Raw genomic sequence first — 25,285 nt, 5'->3', positions numbered from 1 at the left:
TTAACAACATAATTTACATTTCCTAAGGTAGGTTTATTTGAAATATATTCTTTTGATCCTTCATTCTAATACCATTTAACTTAGTTGCTTTTCTGCCTACACTTTGGATGTTCCCCTGTCCTAAAGCCCATATTATTCAACAAAAAACCCTGAACCCCAGTCTCCCCACTCGTTACGACTCCCCGCACCCCCGGCACACACCCAGACCCAGTCCAGCTGGGCACTGCTGGTCCCTCCACACCTGACACATTCCCGGAGCCCCCACGGCAGTCTCCCTGCACAGTGCCTACTCCACCACAATTTCCCAAAGCGTCACGAATATACAGCCAAGCATAAAAGTATTTTATGGACATTTTGGAGGTAAAAGATAGAGTTTACAATATGGGGAGGGGAAAAAACCCTAAAACTGAATACGAAATGATTGTCCTCCAAATTCAAAGAAAATAAGAACACATGTAAACACTTCAAAGTGATGCATTTCATTGGCAGATCCTCATTCCAATCACTCTATCCCTACCTTATTATTCTCCCTCTCTCTAGACTCTTCCACCTCTCTCCCCTTGTTTCTAAGTCCTCAAATCTTGAAAAACTCTCCCCCTTCAACTGCTCTCATCTCGCCTTCACCAGAGCAATTGATTTTTGCTGCTGCCTTCTACCAGATCAGCCCAAAGTGCCCTTTGCACAGCCCCAGTCCCCCCATCAAGATGTCCCCCCGAACAGCATGAACTAGACAGTGTAGGTATGCCAAATATTCTCTGCTTGCCTCTCCAAATGGTCTCTCTGACCTACTCTTGTTTTGTGCTTCAAAATGTTCACCGCTATAAACACTACCATCTGGCTGATAATTAGGTTCTTCTAACGGGCACTAACAGATTGAAGGACAGGAGGAAGAAGGTCAGGGAACTTATTCCTCTGCTTCCTTCACAGCCGGGCTGAAGGCTAGAGGTGAGTATATTCTTCTACTGAAGGCCACAGTCCCTATTAGGCAGGCAGCCTTTTTCTACAGCTATAAATTTCAGTGGTTCCAGTAACTACGCCCAAACCTTGCCCCTTGAGATTTACAGCTGTTACTAGTCTAAAATGCTTTTCATCCTTGGTTGGTTTCCCTTACCTCCACCCACACCTTTATTAAGTCTCTTCAGGCACCCCACTTGAGTGCACCATCCATTTCCTGCCAAAATCATGGCTGATTCAGCAGTGACGAGGAAAAAAACTAATTAGAAATTATATTGACATCCTTGTATTACAGAGAACAAAATACTCATAATAAAAGAATTGGTTGTTCTGAGAAAGGAACAATCAGAGAATAAAAAACAATTCTTGAAAATTAAAAACACGACTACTGAATAAACATGTAAATAGAAACACTATATAATGGAACCAGGCTGAAGAGCAAATTTTTAATTTGAAAGATCAATTCAGGAAATTCTTCAAGGCATAGAGTAAAAAGACAAAAATGAAAGGACATGGGAAAAGGTTGATGCAGGTCTAAACACTTATCTAACAATAGGTAAAAAGGATAGATATGACAGTGATAACGGAGGAAAAGAAGTAATAGAAAAACATGTTGAGATAAATCTTTACAATGAAAGAGCCCAGGTGTAAAGGATTAATATTAAGCCCTGGCCGGTTTGGCTCAGCGGTTAGAGCGTCGGCCTGCGGTCCGGAGAGACCCGGGTTCGGTTCCCGCTAAGGGCGCGTGCCTCGGTTGCAGTTTGTCCCCGGCCCTGGTCGGTTGTGCGGGTGGCAGCCGCTCAATGTGTCCCTTTCACGTCGATATTTCTCTCTCTTTCTCTCTCCCTCCCACTCTACCTGAACAAAAAATGGAAAAATGTCCTCGAGTGAGGATAAAAAAAAATAAAAATAAAAATAAAATAAAAATAAAAAGGATTAATATTAAAAGGTAGATGGGGAGAGATACACACACTGACATATGCTAATGAAATTCAAAACTCTGAGGATATATAAAAACATCTTAAACTCCCAGAATGTTCTTGTTCTTAAGAAATACATAATAAAGTATTTAGGGGTGAAGTGTTTGTAACTTTCAAGAGGTTCATAAAAAAGAAAGAAAAAAATTAGAGAAAACTATTATTGCAAAATGTTAGTATGTGAATCTAGGTGAAGAATATGTGGTACATACTGTATTATTCTTTTAACTGTTCAAATGGTTTAAAAAATTGAAGAACAACAACCCCACAAGGCTCCCAGAGGTAAAATAAAATCAATAAACAAAAACAAATTTTATAAAAAAAGAATAAGATTCAGTCTGTCATAAGACTTCTCACTATAAACACTAGATGCTAAAAATACTGTAACAAATATTTAACAATATTGTAACAATGTCTTCACAGTTCCAAGAGAAAATGATTTTAACCTAGAATTCTAGTGAACTATAATGAAATCTGAGGGCAAAGAAAAATACTTTAAAATATTCAAGAACCAGAAGGCTTAATTTCCATACCCTCTTTAGAGAAAAAAAAAAAAATACCAAGTTTATGCAATCTAAACAACACAGCAGTGAAACACTTAAATGAAAAAGGAGTTGAAACTACACCTTTGTTATTATCATGCAAATCCAAGTATTATATCAATTACTGCTGAAATACTGCAATAGCCTTTTAACTGGGTTTGCATTGTTTTGTTTTGTTTTTTAATTCTTACCCAAAGATATTTTTCCATTTATCATCAGATAGAGTGGGAGGGAGGGAAGGAAAGGGAGAGGGAGAGAGAGAAGCATCAATGTGAGAGAGATACATCGACTGGTTGCCTCCCACACAACTCAACCAGGGCCGTGGATGAACCACAACTGAGGTATATGCCCCTCACAGGAATTGAACCCACGACTCATAGGTCCGTGGGCTGACGCTCTAACTGCTGAGCCAAACCAGCCAGGGCTGGGTTTCCATTATTGTACCCTCCTATCCATTTCCACAGGAGCCAATGTGATTAAATTACTTTAATGTCCCGTTTTATTTATTTTATATAGGTAATATATTCACAGTAACAAAATACATTCAATGATTTGAAAATAGAAGGTGCAAAAAGGTATTACAACCCTGAGACTCAGACAGTGGGGGTCCTGCAGGCCTCCTGTAGGCCTCTTCCAGCTGCATCTCTTCAACAGGTGAAGAGTCCACAAAGCCTAGGGCATGTACCCATCCAGACCATGAACTTGAACCCTGGGAGTCTCTTGCCCAAATGGACTAAGCTCATGTCTAGGGCCAGCACTTGGGTAGTCCTCCCTTTGGCCAAATACAGGGCCCACCAACACATCCCTAGGCCCAGGAAATGGGCAAGTGGTAGTAGCTATGTGTGGTGTGCACTGAGTCATGAAGTGACAGCAGGGTGTCCATCCTTCATGAACAGATCTGAGAGTAGGGCTGAGGTGGGAGGAGAGGGTGGACAGGGCCCCCACCATATCAGAGTGGACCTGGAAAAACATACATAGTGAAAAGCCTCAGTCCCATCTCTGTCCCCAGCCAAAAGCCTTTCCTTCCCAGAGACAACCACTGTCTAACACAAGAACGATTATTTAAAAATCACAAATCTGATAATGTAATCTCTTAACCTAAAATATTTTAGTTGCTCTCTATTACTGTTAGGATAAAATCCAAAATCCTTAAAATGGTCAATGTGGTGCTTCTCAAACTATAATGTACATTGGTCACCTGGGGATTTAAGTTTGATTCCGCAGGAGTAGGGTGATGCCTGAGATTCTGCATTTCTAACCTCCTATGTGATACAGATGCTGCTGGTCTGTGATACAGATGCTGCTGGATTAAGTAGAGAGTGCCTATAAGAGATTAATATTCCACTTGAAACTATAATTTCAGCTACTCCAGCTAGGGAAAGAGACTTTCCTCTTGGCCTACCCATCTCATTTAAAAAGGTGAAGCAGCCTGGCCAGTGTGGTCAGCAGTTGAGCATTGACCCATGATGCATCAAGAGGTCGCTGGTTCGATTCCTGTTCAGGGCACATGCCCAGGTTGTGGGTCGGATCCCCAGTGGGGGGTACGCAGGAGGCGGCTAATCAATGTTCTCTCTCATCGATGTTTCCATCTCTCTCTCCCTCTCCCTTCCTATCTCTCTAAAAATCAGTAATGAAAAAAAATTTTTTTTAATTAAATAAAAAGCTGAAGCAGCTGGTCTAGGCAGATGGGGAGGGGTGTTGGTGAACAGAATTTGCCAAGTAATAATAATAGCTAACATGTACTCACTCATTTAACAAATATTTATTGGACATCTGTTTGTATGTGCTAGCATTGGCCTAGAGAGCCCAGCAATGAACAAGAAAAAAAATCTCCATCTTTATGGGGAAGACAAAATCAAAAGTAAATGTGTAAATAACAGTATCAGGCAGTGTTTGGAACTAAGAAGAAAAATCAAGATAAGGAACTAGAAGGTAAGAAGAGATGTTATTTTAGGCAACTGAGGCATACACAAGGATAGATTTAAGGTGGGTGGGTGGGTGGTTGACTGATTGACTGACTGATTTTTGCCATAAGTACTAAGGCAGGCACAGTAGTGAGAATCTTAAAAGACAGCAACTCACTATTATCTCATTGATATGTGGTGCTATAGACTTATTTTTCAGATGATAAAACTGAAGCTTAGAGAAGTTAAGTAACTTGCCCAAGGTTAGACTTCTAGACAGAAGAAGGATATGGACCCTGGTAGTCTGGCTATTACCAATTTCTGTATTAATTAGCTTTTGATGAGGAAAAACACAACCCTTATATTTCCGTGGCGCACAGGTATGTATTGCTCATGTTAACATGAGGGTTGGAGCTCTGCTGTGCTCAGCTTAGCTCCCTGTGTCTTACATTCTTGAAGTAAGACTTGAACTTTTAACCTCTAAACTGACAGTTTATGATAAACATCATAAGTAATTCAAGGGCCAATATCACCAGACACACCACAAGAGGATCAGCAGACCACGAAGGATAAGCTAACGTTAAATCAACAAAATCTTCCCTCTGTTGGTTTAAAACTCCTAAATTTCAATCACTTAAACTTCTTTTGAAAATTTAAGAAAAATAAGTTTACCATGCAGCTAGTCACTCTAGTTTTAGCAGTGGTTCTTAATCTTTTGGGGTTATAATCTCTTTTAAAATCTGATAAAATTTGGGTTCTCTCCCAAGAAAAACACTCATAAGTCTACACAATTTTGCATTCAATTTAGGGGCACACAAGCCCCTAGAAAAGCCATACTCAATTTGAGAAATCTTAAATTGTGGCATCTTCCAAAATAAATTTCTGCTCTGAAAATTTCCTTCTATTCCCTGGTGAACAGAGTTATCCTCTTTTACTAATTATTTCTTTTAATTAAAAGACAGTTAACTCTAATTATTAACATAGTAAAAACATAGTTTTGTTATCTAAAACAGTTCTGTAGCAAAATAGAATAAGGACCTAGCCTAGCCGGCTGTGAAGAACCACTTATTTCAGTTACCCTGAAGGCAAGTTTTACTTATTGATTACCAATGTGTGAATGTCATCAATATTTTAATTCTAAAGTGGCTGATTCTCCCTCTATACTCAGTGGCTTAGAACAAGTATGTTGTTGAATATAATTCTGATCCTTGAGAAATACAAGTATAATTGTAAATGATCCTAAATCATATCCCTAGATTACTAAGAAATTATTTAAGGATCTGTGTCATTTTTCAGTTACATAGTGTATTGTTGACCTAACTCTATTTTTTATAAAGAGTACAGTACTACTAAAACAAAATGACACAGTGTAGCAAGCAGGCAAGTAAAAGAGTAACTTTTGATACTTGATGTCCCATGTTTCATTATACAACAACTGAATCACAATCTGGAAGCGTTCTCATTAATACAACATATCCAAATTACTACATGGCTAATACAGTGCTATAAAGATGCTTAAATATATAAACAAGGCCAGCTATGTTTGTACTTGATCTACATTATCTTAAAAGAGCTAAGGCAATATGAAAGTTGACAACAGAATCACTAAAAAATAAGCATTTTGCCCTGGCCAGTTTGGCTCAGTGGTTAAGGGTCAGCCTGCAGTCCAGAGAGACCCGGGTTCGGTTCCCGCTAGGGGCGCGTACCTTGGTTGCAGTTTGTCCCCGGCCCTGGTTGGTTGTGCGGGTGGCAGCCACTAGATGTGTCCCTTTCATGTCGCTGTTTCTCTCTCTCTCTCTCTTCCTCTCTCTCCCTCCCACTCTACCTGAACAAAAAATGGAAAATGTCCTCGGGTGAGGATTAAATAATAATAATAAGCATTTTATTTATTTATTTATTTTTTAAATGGGAATATTTGAATTGACCAGGCCTAGGAACAATTATAAAGAAACAAGTGAATTTATATTATTTGCATTCAATAGAATAAATAATAAAATACTCTTTAGTTTTAGAGAGGCAGTAGAGTGTTGAGATAACTAGAACTCCAGAGACCAAAAGCCTGAATTTGAATCCCAGCTCTTCCAGCTACTTTAGCCAGGTGAATGGAGGCAAGTTAGAGAACCTCTCTGTGCTTCAGCTTATTCTTATTAAACGGGTAAGTTAATGGGTAAATGCAAGTATGAGCTTAGAATGGCACCAGGAATCGCTTCTCGGCCTTTTGGCTAAGATCAAGTGTAGAATGGCACCAGGAAAAAAAAAAAAATCCAAGCACTGGAAGGTAAGCTCTATGAGGGTAGGGATTTTTATCTCTTTGCTTACTGATGTATATAGTGCCAAGAACAGTGTCTAAAGATAGTAGGTGCATAATAAATATTTGTGGAATGAATGACTGATATTATTATTATTATATGGTGATTTCTAGATAGATGGAAAAATTGAACCAGTTAAGCTCTGCTATTTAAACCTGGAAACTTCCCCTTTCTCCCCAAACTTCCTCCTTTAAAACAAAATGGAAACATAAGCATTTTTAAGTTGCACACTCAATTCTTCTAAGGACCACGGCACCAAAATATGATTGATAAAACTAGATTTCAGTTGAGCAAGAGTGCCATCTAGTGCTCATAAAAGCTGCAACAAGCTGAGAATTCAGAGGAAATTTTCATCCTTTGTGAAGACAAAAAAACAAAAATCAAAAAACCAACCAGAAATAAAAAGTTCATTAGAAAAAAAAATCTACTCTATCAACAGCCAAAGTCTTGAAAGAAATGTATTTCTAAAAAAAATTAAATAGCCACATTTATTTATGTATTTATTTATTGGTTGCCTCCTATACAACCCTGACCAGGGCCAGGGATCAAACCTGCAACCCAGGTGTATACCTTTGACTGGGAATCAAACCCATGACCCTTCAGTCCACAGGCAAACACTCTGACCACTGAGCCAAACCCGCTAGGGTAATAATATATACTAATTTTAAAAGCTGCTATTCTTCTTGCCCTGAAAGGTACCTGGGTTGCAGGTTGGATTCCCTGGCCCTGGCCGGGGTCATATGGGAGGGAGCCAATCAATGTGTCTCTCTGGATGTTTCTGTTTCTCTCCCTGCCTCTCCCCTACCCCCCACCCCCTCCTTTCCAGTCTATCTAAAACAATCAATGGAAAAATATCCTCGGGTGAGGATTAACCAAAAAAAAAAAAATTATATTTTAATTTGTATATATTGCCCTGGCCAATGTGGCTCAGTTGGTAAGGGTGACAGGTTCGATTCTCAATCAAGACACACACCTAGGTTGTGGGTTCAATCCCTGGTTGGGGTGCATGTGGGAGGCAACTGATTACGTTTCTCTCTCACATCAATGTTTCTCTTTCTAAAAATAAAAATTATAAAATTAAAAATTAAAATTGGTATATACTGTATTAAAAGCAACTTATTTCAAAGAGTATACTGAAGTTCTACTTATCATAGGTCATTCTGCCATGAATAGAAAGGGGTATACTGAGTTTATTTTCTTTTTAATAACATGTTTTGGTCTTACTAGAAAAGACAAAAGTAGCCATTATGAAAATTTTAGAGAAATGTAGAAATGCATTAACCATGGTCCAGAGAGAAAGAAACAGTTAGCATTTGAAGATTATATATATAGAGAGAGAGAGAGTTCCCAGATTTAAAATATATATAGAAAACATAACTTAATTTTAATCAAATACTTGGTCAAATTATTTTTTTTAAAAAATACAAAAATGAGAAAGTGTGTGTGTGTGTGCATGTGTGTACACACACTAAAATCAAGAACTTTCCTAGCCTCAATTTAACATTGTATTCAGTGGGGTAAATTTTTTTAAAAATTTCTATCAGATACGTAATCACTTTGGTCTTATTCTATAATAGGCAAAACCCATAAAGACTGGGGTTTATAAAATAAAAATATATAAATTACCTCATCTGTTCCCTTTCAGATACCACTAAATTGATAGTAAAGTATACCAACTTGAATTTGGGAGATTTAAATAAAAATTTGGATTTGCAATAATGTTTAACCTCATTCATTACACATTTGAGAATGCTCTTAAAAGTTTTGGGCTTTCTTTTTAATATGATTTTCCCTCAAATTATAGACATGGCTAAGATTTGATTCACAGCTCATTAGATAATCATTACATAATGAATGGTCACTTCCTACCTTTTGGACAAAAGCTATTTTACTTTTAGTACAAAGAAAGGAAAGCAGGACATTTCCTTAGATCTCACAGGAATAATGGGGGAACAGAAGAGTCTGGGGGAAGGTAGAAAAAAAGAAAGAGAAAGGATCAAGAAGCTAGCTGCTAGAGGCTGACGGGCTGGCCTCTCCAACTGAACTGTGGTGGGCCATCAGTGAGGGAGCAGGGCCTAGGGAAGGCCATCCATTGGCCAGGCTAAATGAGATTTCTTTACCTGGAGACTGGTTGCAAGGGTGGAGAAGGAACAGAGCCCCAGGTCATAATCACTTGCTGGATCACATTCTCTTCTAGACATTAATTAGGTTCCTGGACACATAACCTAAATCACATCTCTCTTCACAGTAAGGAAGGAGGTCCACTCTGCCCAACCTCTAGCTTTAGGAGATATGTTGTTGTGGTAGGCTGCTTTTAAAATGGTCCTCAATGATCCCTACCTTATGGTATTCATTCCATGTGTATTCTGCTTCTCTTGAGTATGGGCTGGACACAGTGATTTGCTTCTACAGACTAAGGCAAAAGTGATGGTATGTCTCTCCCAAGATTATAAGACTGTGATTTTTGTCATGCTGGCACCCTTTTGCTGGTACTTAGTCTTTGGCTCTTCTCGGGTGCTTTCTCGGAATAAGCAAGTATAGAGGCCCACATGGCAAGAAATTAAGAGCAGCCTCCAGCCAACTACTAGCAGGGAATTAAGGCTCTCAATCCAGCAATCCTCAAGAAACTACCATGTGAGTTTGACACCCTAACAACAACCATGTGAGTTTGGAAGCAAATCCTTCCCCATTTGAGCTGTCAGATGAGACCACAATCCTGGCCGCTACCTTAATTGCAGCCCTTGAGAGACTCTGAAGCAGAGGCCCTAGCTAAGCTTTAGCCATATTCCTGATGCACAGAAATTGTGAGATAATAAATGTGTATTGTTTTAAATCATTAAATTTGTTAAGAAGCAACAGATAATTCAATTCTTTTTTTATTTATTTTTATTTTTTATCCTCACTTGAGGACATTTTTCCATTTTTTTTGTTCAGACAGAGTAGGAGGGAGAGAGAGGAAGAGAGAGAGAGAAACATCGACGTGAAAGGGACACATCGAGTGGTTGCCACCCACACGACCAACCAGGGCCGGGGACAAACTGCAACCAAGGTACGTGCCCTTAGCGGACACAGAACCCGGGTCTCTCTGGACCGCAGGCCGACTCTCTAACCGCTGAGCCAAACCAGCCAGGGCGCTAATTCAATTCTTGAAGAAAAGTTGTTCAAGCTTACCTGAGAGACTGTACCCTGAGAGACTATCCCTGGCTTGTGGCAGATTCCTCAGTTACCACCAAGGCCTGGACCCTTGGCACAACTGGGCACTTCTTTTGTGGGTTTACAGATTAGGTTCACCTGCCTGGTCTCTCTTTCCCATCCAAGGGCTTCTGTACCTCAATATTTGAAATAAGTAACAGGGCACTTGTTCAAACTTCCCAGCTCCATGCTTCAGTGATCAGACCAGCTTGGAACCCAAGTGCCTATGTGGTTTCTAAGATAAACCACCCATCTTGACTATGTATCACCAATTTTATTGCTTTTGCAGTTTCTATTTACTATTTGCCAGCTGGTAGAAAATATTTCAGTATTTAACACATATTGCTGTGCCAATGAATACTGGCTGAACATCAGCCCTAGTTTATGTTTTAAGGTTAATTCATCAGAGAGACTCAAGATCCTACCAAGTTCTACTTCTTTCAATGAGCTTTAAAATGGAATATAAATTTTACTTCCTTTAGCCATCTCAGTCTTTCAATTACGATGGTATTGTCACATGGAAAATGCCAAGCTGGAACTGTTTCATTTACAATGCCCAGTACTGTAGTGAGAAGGAGCTGTGATAAAAGTCACAGTTGCATGTTCATACATGCACTGAGGTGGTGAAAGGAAAATAAAAGGGAGCCACAAAAAGGAAACAAAGATGAGGCCAAAACTCAGTCTGCAGGAAAGTACAACAGATTTAATTACTTCCAGCTAGTCATCAGAGGTTTGGTTTGGGCATGTTGGGGATAGAAACAGTGTATACTTGTATAAACAAACAGATGAACTAAAAAGGAAAATTAATTATTAAAATTTATTTGCTCCATTAAGCTGCCATCAATGTCCTAATCCATCTGATCTTCCCTTGCTTTGAATTACTATAACACTCCATATATTATATTTTTCCACATTGATTTTAAGTCATTTCCAAAAATGAAAAAACAAGTTCATTACAAAAAAAAAGAGATACTATAGCAAAACAGGTTAATGGTTAAGAACATAGAATTAATTAGGAGACAGACATGCCTCCTGACTCCCAGCATTCACTACTTGTTTCTTTATCTGTTTTCACATCTATGAAATATAAAACTCACCTCACAGAATTGTTGTAGGTAAAAAAAAAAAAAAAATTATATATATATAATGCAAATGAGCCTTCAAAGAAAATGCATAGTTTTTATAAATTCTTCCAGAATGTGGATATAAACCCCAAATACAAAAAGGTTAACAGTATACCAAGAATTGAGTTATGCAGATCTGGTGTGACCCAGACAGTGTCACCAGCAGTTGCACCCCCTTTAGGAGACCTGAGGGCCAAGGAAAAGTAGCACCCAGGCTGGCTGCAAATAGTTCTTCTCAATGAGAAAGCCTAGCTTTTGAGAAGTTTCCTAGGCTAAATAAACCAAAAACTTAATCTAATCTTACAGTGAGTGGGTGCGTTCATACTTGTATATTTGTTTTGTTTTGGGAAGACAGCTTCTTCAAAACCTGTAACCCACCTCAAATTTTGCAAATGTTATATGTAAAATGTTTATAATAATGCCTGGCATATAGTAAGAACTCAATAAAATTAAGTATTTTGTAATGATTGTTATAAAAAGAAAATTTTAAATCTCCAATAATCCCACCTCTGAAAGAGAGCTATGGTTAATATTTTGGTACATATGGGTTTCCCAACTTTTTGTCCTCTCTATAAAAATATATATAGTTGGCATACTGCTTTAAAAGTTGCTTTTCCATTACATATATAATTTTTTCTTTTCCTATAAATATATTCTAAAACAATTTTAAATAACTATATAATAGTCCTTTCTACAGATATGCCATAATTTAATCAATATTTAATTAGATATTTAGATTATTACCCACTTATATATAAAAATACATATAGATTATACATTTGTATCAGAAATAGCAGTATAGTAATTATCATCTTACATAAATCTTTTTTCAGATGATATCCTAAATGTAGAATTACTATGTATACACTCCCCCCACCAACAGTTACACTATTGTCAACTTAGTACCATAAAACTTAACATTTTTAGTCAATGTTTATTTGTTCTTAAATTTTTTCCTCTACGTCACTGAAAAAGTCTTAAGGGTAGTGGTTGTCTTCTACTTCTTTTTATATCCTTCTCAGTGCCAGAACAATGTCAGGTACAAAGAAAGATTTAAAATGAATTCTTACTTTAAACAACTATACTCATTTCAGCCTTAAATGTAGAGGGAGGTCAGCTGAAGATGCTGTTGGGGTTAGGAAAAGAAAAAAAAACAATAACCCTGTCATTAAATATTTTAACAAAGGAAAAAGAACTAACCATAACTAAGTTTCATTACAGCCAATAAAAAGCATTTAATATAAATATGAAGTATCAAAATGACAAAATATCGCCCTGGCCAGTTTGGCTCAGCGGTTAGAGCGTCGGCCTGCGGTCCGGAGAGACCGGGTTCGGTTCCTGCTAAGGGCACGTACTTCGGTTGCAGTTTGTCCCTGGCCCTGGTTGGTCGTGCGGGTGGCAGCCACTCGATGTGTCCCTTCACGTCGATGTTTCTCTCTCTCTCCTTTCCTCTCTCTCCCTCCCACTCTATCTGTACAAAAAATGGAAAAATATCCTCGGGTGAGTATAAAAAAAAAAAAAAAAGACAAAATATTTATCTCAAGGTTTGACTCTTAGCATTTTACCACACACCTATTCCCAAATTCAAAGAAAGAGCCATCAAAGATAAGTGTAGATTGGAATTAGATACCACTTAGTCTGAATAATTACCACTGAGATAATAAAATGCATTCAAAGGAATAAAAAAATAATAATAAAGATTAAAATACCCATTACTTGGTGAAAAAGTCAAATACAACTCTAGCTTGGGGTCAATTGTTTGTTTAGAAAATTATTTTTATACATTAAACTGAAAAAAAAAAGAAAATGGCTTGCCTAAAATTCCTACTCAATTACTTAGTACAAACCCAACTGTGCAAGATTTGCTTACATAAGCATTAAGGAAGATGAACAAAACTTTCAATGCAGCATTTAGGAAAAAAGTAAATGTAATCATTTGTAGTAATTGTCACTAATGAAGGAAGTATAAAATTAAATTTTCCATCTTCTTTGACAAGGTTTGTTGTCAAGATCATTTTGTTTTATCATACTATACTAGATTTTTAAGGTACATGCCATAGATATCAAAACTCTGAACTAACAAATGGTACACAAAAGTATATAAAATGGCACTTACTAGTATGAGTTTGAAAATATTTTGTACTTAACAGTATAGTTAGAACAGGACTTCCAATGAGTAAAAAGCAGTAAAGTACTTTAAAACACCTCAACAATTATGTTATTTTAACTACATAGCTCAAATTGGATGATATTGGATGATTTCTTTAAATCATTATATAAGGTATTCACAATTTAAGGATATCAAGATTAAAATATTCAAATTTGATCAGAAAAATGTCAAATTATGAAAAGAATAAGAAAAAAGTACTTTTCTACACTGTTTATAAACACATCATTTATGGTTCTAATGTTAATATTCCATAATAACTGAATAAAGAATCCAACACCATAAATGGAAAAATTATTTCTATATGAGCTCAATGTATGATACAATTTGGGGTTGATTTGTAAAAAGACAATTGAGGCCCCTTTTTAGCTGTAAACAACTTGCTGTATGACATGTAATGCAATACCATATTTTGGGAAATTTCAAACATTCATAATCCACAGGAAAAATAGTCAACACTCCTACACTATTTTTTTAAGCCCACAATAGTGCAGTCTTTCAGCTACAAAGCCAGAAGCCAGTTATAAAACCAGTACTTTTCCACTAGAGTTACTTGTGGGGCAGGGAAGGGGATGTTCAGCATTGCAAACGTTAGGGTCTAAAATAAGATCACTGCAAGGAGTTACTACAACACTCACCCTGCCAGCACTGTCATGGCAACAATGAACTAGCTAAGGAGAATGCTCTTTTAACATTCAAAGCTAATCTTGACTCTATTACTCATGGAAATACACCAAATTTTCTTTTAGGCAGTTCACTAAAGAAATCATCTTGCTTGGTAACTCTTAATGTAAAGATAAGCCTTTTGTATACCATACTTACAAGATCACAGTGCAGAACCACCCTGAAAATTAACATGCCACAGTGAAAGGTGAAGATTCGGCAGGGTTTAAACGCAATTTCAAGATGGGTGAGGGTTTAAATAAGAATTTGGCGTGCAATTTAATAACATCTGAGAATGTGGTTTCCCCTAGAAACATCAAAGTTTTACATTTCATCCTGAATGAAAAATAATTTAGAAGAGAAAGTAATATATATATATAACTTATATTAAAGTTTTAGCAGATAGTGCAGTATAACACTGAAACTATGGCGTCTCGCAGCCTGGGTTTGAATCTGGCTCCTGCTCTTCCTAGCAATGATACCTTGGGCAACTTATGAGCCTGTCTGGGCCTTGATTTTTTTCTGATACATAAAATGGGAATACCTACTCTTTTGGTGTTGCTGTGGAAAACAAATATTTATAAAATCCTTAATTTGGTTCCTAGAAGTGCTAGATCCTCTAGAGTGCTATTCCCTAGAGCCAGGGAACCTGGAAAGTAGGTGATAACTTTCCTAGTTGCCCAGAGACTTAGGGTACCCTAAAGAGCATTTTATGCCAATGCGTTGTGTGGACAGAACATAATACTAATAATTAACGTTTGTTCAGTGCTCACTGGGTCCCAGTAAGCATTGGACGTTACCTCATTTAATCTTCACAAATTCTGTGGGGGAACTGAGACTTAAGGCTATGTAACTTGCCCAATGTCACAGAGTTTGGCAGAGCAGGATTTAAAGCCAGGTCTGACTACAAAGCCTTGGTCCTATTATCCTCCAATGGTGTCCAGATACTGCAGCACAAGCCTTGGCCATGGACCTCTCCAAGTGCACAGGACCACTTGGATGACGCATGCAGCTGCCTGCTTGCAACCCCTCCCTGCTGGTGCCATGCCGACATACCAGAGTGGTGTTGGACTCCAAGGAGAGGAGAGATGCCATAGATGTGCTATCAGCCCTGGAGCAAAATTCAGAGCAAGTATGAGGTAGTGGCTGGTTAGAAAAACCCTATGATAAAGTTGTACATCTTTATTAATCAGCCAATAGATAAAAATTTAGTGTACAAAAGGAAATTAGAGGTGTTAATACACATAGATACAAAGTGTGCACTGTATAAAAATCAAACCCAAAAGTAATGCTGGTTTGGAATTCAATTCTTTAGCTAAATGACCTAGATCAAGTTCACCATTTTCATCATCATCACCAATATTTGTTGAGCATTTACTATGTATCAGACCCACTTCTAGATGCTTTTCATGTTATTCTCAAAACTACCCTGTGATATTGTTATTATTATCCTCATTTACAGATAAGTAAAAGTTCCAAGAGTTAATTCATAATTAAATTTGTAAAATATATTGAACTTTACAGAGTGCTTTATCAATATAATCTCCTTGAATTTGTATAATCATATCACAAAGTAGATAAAAAAGAAAATACAAAATTCCTCTTTTGTTTTTGTTTTTAAGTAGAATCATTATTAAAATTAAGTGAAACTTACAGCCTTTCCTTTGACATGTCAAAAGATAGATAAGCATAATGTTTGGTATACAGTAGGCACAACAACACACACCTAATGAATGAAGTAAGAAGAAATAAATCACTAGGTTCAATGGTAAAATCTACATTGGTTCAATAAAATTTCAATTATTTCTTATACTTATAACCTCTGTCATCAACAAAACTGAGTAAATTTAAGTTAGTTTTAATAAGTCTGCCAATGTATACATTACTTGTTAGTTGAGCGAGTAGGCACACCTTAATTTGGTGAGGTGTAGTCACTATTAACGACTTTGAGAGACCTTATTTTGTGAGAAAACCTGTCTCGCTATCACTTTTTACTTTTGAAAGGCTTCTCCTAAATATGTCCTTTAGTACCACCACTCTGCCACTATTTTGCAAGGCTTGGTCTTTATCACATGATCAGAAGAATTTCTTGCTGTGTTTAGGCTATGAATAGCATTTGAAAAATTACTGTTATAATTATAGACAGCTAACACCTGCCAACTTGCTAGAAAATGAAATCATGTAAAATTTAAAGACGAGTATGCAATGCTTGTCAAACACTGAAGTATCAAAACAGTAAATGCTCACTGTTAGTGGAGTAAACTAAAATTCTAATTAGACTTTACTGACTATTACACATAGAAATGACAAGTTATCCTATATATATGTGTGTGTGTATATATATGTGTATATATATAAAGTTAAAAGACTAAGTGAATAGTATTCATTTAATGAATATTTATATATAAAAGTTGATTTGGGTAATATAACTCACAAAACTCACATCATAAATTTTATTTCCCTTTAGTATGATTTAAAAGCTTAGGAAGTTGTTTTAAGACAATTACATAATATAAGAAATAATTTATAAATCTAGAAAGACCTTTTCCTTTTTAAATTAAAGAAATACGGTAAGATTTAAATAAAATAAAACTAAAAGTATCTCATTTTTCTAAGGTAATTCCATATTTCACTGCAATCTAATCAGATATTTTCTATTAGTTATATAAAAGAGAGTAGAGCATAAGAAGACAGATAATTCTTAGGTTACTAAATTTCACAAGTTTTTTTCTTATAAATTGAAACGTCACAAGTTGTGACAGTCTACTAGTAATACACAGACTTTTAACAATAAAAATGTCAACCGGGAAAATCTAATTAATGGTCCTAATTGTTACCCTACAAAAACTCCCTAAATATTTCCAGTGAAAAAGACATTAAAAAAAAAAAAACAAGAATACTTTTAAACACTTTTTTCTATGCACAAACGCCATCGTAAATCTATCTTTACCAACACTAGTTTAACTTGGTGTCGTAACCAACAGGAAAAAAAACAAAGCATGAAATAATGTGCCCATACTATGACTTATCTAGCTGAGGTTTTCATACTTAAATTTCCTGTCTGCCAAGTGCCCATAGCAATACCATCATCAAATAGTCTGAAGTACCCTCACATACCCCTAAGTATACTGTGGCAGCTAATTTCATCAAAGTCAACTGAGGTCTTTCTTACTCAATGTAATAAGTGATCTAGAAAAGCTGGGTCAAAGTAAATCCTATTTTCCATTGACTTCCATTAAAAAAGTAAATATTTTACCATGGTATGAAAAAACCGATTGATTGAGAAATTGTGATAAAGAAGAGATTGAAATTGGTGGCCAGGCTTGCTGGGTGCTGATGTACTTCCAGCAGTACTTTTATCCTTCTATGTATTGTAAGCATTGCCCCCGCCCCCCAGCATCTCCCCTTGTCCTTCCACAAATTCTAAGTTTTCTGATGTCTACAGTTCCTCCAGTCCATGCTAATTTGCTAGCAAACAAACATTTTATGTTGTTGTTTTATTTCTTTATTGCTTTTTAGAGAGAGAGAGAGGAAGGGAGAGGGAGACAGAAACATCTATGAGAGAGAACACTGATTGGCATGTCCCCCGGGGGGATTTGGCCCACAACCAGGGCATGTGCCCTGAACAGGAATCGAACCGGCAACCTCTTGGTGCATGAGTTGACCAGTGAGCCATACTGGCTGGGCAACATTTTCTGTTTTTAAATATGAAAATTCTTTATGATTAAGACATAACACCATTTAGGGACCCATTGTGTCAAAGTTTAAGTGATTAATAATCCTTTATTATACCCAAGATTCCACAGCTACATTCATCTTTCAGGTCAAAGTTTCAGCAAATCCTTAAGTTGCCTGTTTGAGTTATTATTTATCTATTCAAGTAGTTTAAAAGATATCTGACAAATTTCTAATGGCTTGCCAAAAGAAAAATATAACTCTGAAACAAAGAGAACCTACTTATTTTATTCCAATAAAATAAAAAATATATATATTTTATTCCATGAATGATCTGTATAGCAAGCACTTTAAGGGCACAGCTGTTAAAGATGAGAAAATTGTAATTAAGCTAAACTGTTCAGAGGGTTCTCCATGATAGCATGAATAACCCATGACCTTAAATAAAAATCTAATAAGCAAGTATTTAACATCCCATTTCCCTGCAAAACACTACTTCCCATTTATAAACCAAACAATAACTATGTTAGAAAAATATTTTTAAAATTAATCATTCTGGTTTATTTTTTCTTTTCTTTTATTCCCTCATGCTAGAGACCACTGGGACACTGTAACATGAATAAAATACTTAGAAAGCTGAAAACTTTAAAAAAGAGTATCCTTGTTAGTTTCAATCTTTCTGAAGTCAGAGCAAAGGAAGAGGATGGGATGTATTTATATGGGAGGTGGGGGGAGAACAGGCTCTTTACTTGTCTTCAAACCATTTGGGAAAAAAGATTTACCTTCAATTTCTTCACATCTTCCATTCAAAGATGCCCAAACAACCTGAAAGTAAATAGTATTCTCCTCTGAGCTCAAAAGCAAGGAAAGAAAGTGGTCAAAGAGAAACGAGAGGTAGCACTGAGTAGAAAAGTAAGCCTGGAGGCTTTCTGAGGGAAAGGGACTGAGTTCTCAGTGTAAAAAAGGCCAGAAAAGTTAGTGGATATGGAAGAAAGAAGCTTAGTATAAATACTGAAAGAGGAATCTCATATTTGTTGTGATCTAAGAGTCAGCAGTGAGTATTTGAGATGCACTACCTTAAAGTTTGGGCTTTGATGAGACATGGTAGTAAAAAAGAAATCAAAACAGCCCTGGCCAGTTTGGCTCAGGGGTTACAGTGTCACCCCATGGAGCAAAGAGTCGCAGGTTCAATTTGGGCCAAGGGCATGTACCTCAGTTGCAGTTCGTCCCTGTTTGGGGGCAGCCAATCGATGCAGCTCTCTCACACTGATGTTTCTCTCTCTCTTTTTCTCTCTCTCTCCCTCTCCCACTCTATCTGAAGATGTTTGGAAAAATATCCTCGGGTGAGGATTTAAAAAAAAAAAAGAAATCAAAACAAGCATTTAAAAAGGTCAAATCTGCTTCTAGAATGTCCCTAATCTGTTATATTTTATAGCATCATTATAAATTGTTTCTAATCAAATAGAATCTAAATTATAACTAGACCAAAACAATATATTACCTAATTAGATGTAAGAACAGTTTTAATAGCAGCCTGTGACTAACCCTAACTGCCTTCTGTCCCCCTTCTTCCTCACTAACAGAAATTCTTTGTTCAAGTGATAGGGCTCTCCTGGCTCTTAGGGACTGAATTCAGATTTGTCTGAACCAAAAGTAGAAATGCCCAATTTCCTTGCCAATGACTGGCTTAGAAAAGGGCATGTGACCCAATACCAGTCAATAGAAAATAAGAGGAAGTATGCTGGAGGGGTTCTGGGAAAAGCTTTTCTTCCCTGGTAGACACAAGGGAAGAAATTCTTCTAAGCTGCAGATGTCTTTAACTGATGTAGCAATCCTGCAACCATGAGTAGATAGCATTTGCTATGTTGAAGAAAGGAGAACAAAAAAATGGAAACAGAAAGGCAATATAATTCAGTTAATAAATCAATCAAGCTTGAAACTGCCCAACCTCCAGACTTATTATGCAAAATAATCATCCTCTTATTGTTAAGCTTACAAACCATATATTCCCCAATTGGTACCAACTGAATACTCCAACTGGAATTCTAACAACTGTAAATGTGCACCATACCCAACAGCTTGTTTCATTTCTTGCTGGGGTGTAACAATCACTTCACTAAAGGAATACCTCGTCCATCCCACTTAAAGATAAATACTTGTTACTTGGCCTAAATTTTCTATCTTAAGCCTAATTACTTCAGACATTTTCAGACAGAACTGAAAATGATCAAATGTCCATTCTTGAAAATGTACTTGGCTATTTTGACTATTACTCATAATCTTTTTATGTATATACATACACTCACATTTCCCCCCTAATTACGTGCATCATTAGCCACAGTTTACCAGTGGACTTGATTAGTATATTAAGCCAGTGTATTACTACTGTTCCTTTGTTTAGGGCAGCGGTTCTCAACCTGTGGGTTGCGACCCCTTTGGGGGTCGAACGACCCTTTCACGGGGGTTGCCTAAGACATAACAGTAGCAAAATTACAGTTATGAAGTAGCAACGAAAATAATTTTATGGTTGGGGGTCACCACAACATGAAGAGCTGTATTAAAGGGTCGCTGCATTAGGACAGTTGAGAACCACTGGTTTCGGGAATTCGGCATATCAAAAAGGTATTATAAGCCCGGCCCATAATTATTGAGCGGCCTCCCATGGACTGAGAGGTCCCAGTTCTATTCCCAGTCAGGGCACATGCCCGGGTTCCAGGCTCAATCCCCAGTAGGGGGCAAGCAGGAGACAGCCAATTGATGTTTCTATCTCTCTCTCTAAAAAACATCAATAAAAACATATTTTTTAAAAAAGGTAATGGGGTTAAATTGGTAAAAAATAAAATAAAGCCTCCTATGAGAATAGATGGCCTTCCTCAAAAGCAGGGAACAAATATTACTGATTTCCCAGTCCCCAGTACAGTGCCTGGCACAGAATAGTTCTCAAAACTGTGTTGAACAAATTTAAATATGTTGACATGAAATCAATAAATTTAACAACAGGAATGCAAACAGAGATGCCCTCCCATCTCTCTCTTCCTAACTATATAGTCCTCTGAGCTGACCTACAGCAATTAAGGATCTTCGGGAACACCTGCAGGAATTGCAGAGGCCGTTCATCTGCTGTTGCTTTACTAATGAATAACAAAAAGCATTATGGCACACTACATTTGAATTATTTGGTTTTCCATGTGAGGCTGATTCTAGTGTGAACAGTGAGCCTGGGAGTGGTGGGCAGCGAGGCTAGGGTGGTAAGTGGGAGCCAGATGATGCAAGAATTCTTAAGAAGTTTAGATTCTATCCTAATTTAAAGCATTTTTGGCAGGAGAGTAACATGGTCAGATTTCCTCTTGTTGTTGTTGTTAATCCTCATCCAAGGATATTTTTCCATTGATTTTTAGAGCCAGTGGGAGGGAAAGAGGGAGAAGGGAGGGAGGGAGGGAGGGAGAGAGGGAGGGAGAAGAGGAGAGAGGGAGGGAGGGAGGGAAAGAGGGGTAGAGAAAGAAAGAGAAAGAGAGAGAGAAAGAGAGAGAGAGAGAGAGAGAGAGAGAGAGATGTGAGAGAGACACATCAATCGGTTGCCTCCCAAACAACCCCAACTGGGGTCAGGGATCAAACCTGCAACCCAAGTACGTGCCCTTGACAGGAATCAACCCTAGACCCTTCGATCTGAAGGCTGATACTCTAACCGCTGAGCCAAACTGGACAGGGCTCAGATTTTCTTTTAGACCTGTAGTTACCTGAAGGAAGGATATAAAGGTGGAGGATGGATTAAGCCTGGAAAAGTAAGAGATAATAGCAGAATTAGAACAGTGGTAGCAGGGGCAGAAATCCCTTTGTGAGCTATTTCGAATAAGATGTAATATAGGCAATGAAATCTCAACACGTCTGAAACAAAACTCAGTTTCTCCCTAAATTCCTCTGCCACTCTTTTGTCTCAGGAAATTATTGAACTATTCACCAAGTAGTCAAAACCAGAAACTTTCAAGCCATCCTTGATTTTTGTTATTTTCCTTACCTCCTATATACAATTAAACATTATATCCTATGGTTTCTAACTCCTAGCTATCTCTCAAACCCATTCACTTTTTCTGACTTTTTCCACTATCCTACTCCACCATCATTTTTGCTTTGGACTAGTGGACAACTTCCAAAATAATGTTGCACATCCACTCTTGACCTCTGAAATCCATTCTCCTCATTGCTTCCAAAGCAATCCTTCTAATACACAATGGATCTTGTCACCATCTTGTTCATAACCCCTCAGGGGCTTCCCTTTCTTCTTAGGATAAATTACACAGATATTAACACAGCTTACAAGATCCTCTGTTATCTGGCTGCCTAAAAACAGTAAGAATTCCTAACATTTCTGAGCACTTATGTGCTAAGCACTGTGCTATGCTTTGCAAGTATTAATTCATTTTATTCTTGTTGTGAAGCAGGATCTATTAGCATTACCCTCATTTTGCAGATGAGAAAACTGAGTCGAGGAGAGATTATGTAATTTTGTGCTTAAGCTTTCACACTCCCATCAAGCTGTATGCCAATCACACTTCATTACTGTCAGTTCCTAAAACTCATGTGCTCTTTCTTGCCATGAGTTCTCCACACATATTGTTCCCTATGTCTGGAATGTCCCACTCAAAAATATCATTTTTGCCATGATAATATTTATTCACTCATCAAATCTCTACGTAAATGTCATCTCTTCAGGGAAGTCTTCTCTTACTATCTAAAATTACATTATTTGTTTACTTCTTTATGGTCTGTTTCCCTTCAGCAGAATGTCAAAATTGTTCACCACTGGTTCTCAGTTCTCAGAATGGCATTCAGCTGGGGTTCCATAACACTAGTTGAATGAAGGTATGACTGAATGATGTGGGGATGGAAACTCCCTAATTTGGTAACTTCATCTATTCAGACTGATAAGAAACAAAAAGAAGCCAAATATAAATGTGTTCATCCACTGGATATTTATTTAGTAGCCTCCAGGTCCCAGCCAATTCTCTTGAGAACTTATAGCCCTCCTGGGGGAGACAGACACATAAACATGATTGTAGCACAATATAAGTAAAGTGCCTGTTAAAATTGTGACAGGAATAAAGTGCAATAGATGCAGAGACAAAAAAGAGAGTATAAATATATGGGAAATCTTTACAGTCAAGGAGGGCGTTGAATCATTTTACAGGATGAATGAATGAATCCCGAAAGGTACTATATCACATAGTCCATGTATGTCAGTTATGAAAGAGGAGAGAATCATTCACAACGTATTGGGGCACTTTACACCACATTTAATTCTCACAACAGCTCTATGTTATTATTCCCATTTTACAGATGTGGAAATCCAAGCTAAAACAAGTCAAGTGACTTACATGTCCAAGGTTATGTAGTATATTAATAACAGAGATGCTGTGAGCCCAGTCTGTTGTCTGATTCAGTATCCATTTACTTACCACTATATTACAGTCCTTCGACCCTGTACTCCCCAGAGCCTAATTACTTTTGTTTTCACCATAACTCTTAACAAAAGTGGTTATCTGGTTTACCATTTTAACACAAATAAGCAGCAAAATGAAAGGTTAAAGAAGAAACCAAAGTGAAGTATACCGACAGCAAGAAACAGAATTGAACACAAAAATTCAAAAAACATGGATCATGTAGTCCTACACACTCCACCCTTAACTATGCAACAGTACTTGATGTGCAAAATGATGACCCCATTACAAAAAAAAAAAGGTTGTTGTAGTCAATACCCAAATAAATTATAAATTTTAAGAACTTCTCACACTATGACTTTGAACAACACATATAGATTTAGACTGACAAGCATAGAGGGCTACTGAGAATTCTTAATATCTAAAAACAACCTCTCTTTTAAAAAAAAAAAACCTTTTCAATAAATCTTCTAATAAAATGGGATACATTTATTATATACAAAACAGGAGGAAAACTGTATGTTTAACCTGTTGCACTCACAATTTAAATAGATAAGTATGTGAAAATGAAAAGAAACTACTTAAGCAAACACAGAGAAAGCTAGTTGAGTAATTTACCATAAAAGTATTTCTACCATACACTCCACCTGAGTCCAAATTTTAAATCTGAAGCTTTCAGCTTTTATGACATAAGCTTTTATTATTTTATGTAATTCTTTTTTTGAAAAAAAGAAAGGTTGCATTTAGAGAACAGACCCTGGATTTTTTGCTTTGTTTTTAAGAACAAGAGAAAATTGTTTCACCACTTATCTTGAACAAGCTGACAAGGAAACATTTAATGGGCATTATCATTTTTAAATGTGAAACCTGCCACACAAAACAGTTTGTAACAATGTGAAAAGCATACTGGCTACACTTCCCAACAACATGTAAAAATAAATGTAAGTTAAAGCAAGTCTTTACTAGCAACTAACTGTGACTTTCACATATTTTTCCAGGAGGAATGTAGTATCTGCTAAAACTCTCTAGAAAGACAACGTGTGTTTACTCATATTTGAAAATTACTTTTACTTTAGTTCCTCTTGTACAATTTTGGCCCCAAATTCAATGTTTTACAGAACACTCTATACTTAAGATGTAGAGCAAATTCATAGAGTTCATACAACAACCTATTAGAACTAAATACAAAGTGAATTTAAGTGCAACTAAAATTTCTCTATACTTTTATAGACAGTTGTAATTACAATGCTCTTCCTTACCTGGACGCTCTTCAAAATAAACTCACTTTTCTCTCTTACATCTTTAAAGGGACACCTCTTAGAAAGCATAAGTAGATGAGCAAGAAGCTTATTCAACCCATCCAAAGAAACAGCATTTGAAAGTCCATCCGATGGACGATAAGGTGTCTCTTTCACCGCACGAAGATACTCAGTTTTTCTCAAAATGATTTGCCTAATGTTTTCCAGTGCTGTCTCCCTAGTAGTTGAATCTCTACTGCACAGTCCATCCCACCTCACTTCATTCTCTCCTTCAGCCATGACAAATGGAGGTTTTTCTTAGCAGTCTTCAGTTACCTTTCAGCATGTCCCCAAAAGCACTTAGTATTTTTAAAACGAGAAATGTTAAGAATCAGATAAATCGAATCTTCATGAAAACACACGTCTGGGTGACATCTGGAACCAGACTGTCTTTTATACTGATGACTTCCAAGCGATCTACAAGGTAGAGCTCACCCTCTTCTTCTACACGAAGGGACCGTCTTCTAATGAGAGACTGAAAACACAAAGTTGGAAAGTTGAAACCTTACTGTGCTGGCTTTGCTGGACAGGGAAGAGTTCGCCTCCGTCTTGCAGGATCAGCGGATATCCTCACGCTGTGGAGCTGTCAAATCCGTGCTCTGCCCCAAAAGGCTGGTAACAGCTGAACGCCCTCCAGCCATTCGGGGTTTTTGTCTGGCAGCCACCGGGTCCTCCAGAGCGTTCCCACCCCGCCCCTCCTCCGGCACCAGTCCCCGCCCTCCGCAGCTCCTCCCTGCGCCTCGGCGGCCGGCTGGACGCGGGCTGGGAAGGCTCGCCGAGCCCTGGTTCACTCGCCGCCGCGGCCGAAGATCCAGGCACTCCCGTGGGGTGGCAGCCTCCAGCAGTCGCTGACTCGGCAGCAACGTTGAAGGAAAGCGTCTCCGACTCCGTCGGTTCCAGACCCTTGGGCAGATGCCGTTTCTTCTCCGATGTCTGCGTCCTCGCCCACCGCCCGCTAAACCAGACGAACACCCGGCCGCCCCGCAATCCCCGAGTGTGGAGTTGGGCCACGGAGCTGGCAGAGCTGCTGGGCCCGAGGCGCAGA

At 37.7% G+C, this 25,285-nt stretch overlaps 1 protein-coding gene across 2 annotated transcripts in view; it reads right to left on the bottom strand.

Annotated features, from left to right (window-relative positions):
- Window positions 1–24,896, bottom strand: part of SESN1 (sestrin 1) — a 100,185-nt gene extending 75,289 nt beyond the window's left edge. For both annotated transcript variants that reach the window (XR_004957594.1, XM_036248058.1), the window contains exon 1: window positions 24,202–24,896. Coding sequence is in view for 1 of the 2 variants with exons in the window: in XM_036248058.1 (XP_036103951.1) it covers window positions 24,202–24,480 (279 nt within the window). In the remaining variant the exon portion in view is untranslated. The remainder of the gene's footprint in view (window positions 1–24,201) is intronic.
- Between the last annotated feature and the right edge of the window lie 389 nt (window positions 24,897–25,285).

This window comes from Molossus molossus, unplaced genomic scaffold, assembly GCF_014108415.1.
Source record: "Molossus molossus isolate mMolMol1 unplaced genomic scaffold, mMolMol1.p scaffold_m16_p_8, whole genome shotgun sequence".
In the NCBI taxonomy this organism is placed as follows: Eukaryota; Metazoa; Chordata; class Mammalia; order Chiroptera; family Molossidae; genus Molossus; species Molossus molossus.
Note: the sequence above shows the minus strand (reverse complement) of the source record. Positions and strands in the feature narration are given on the sequence as shown.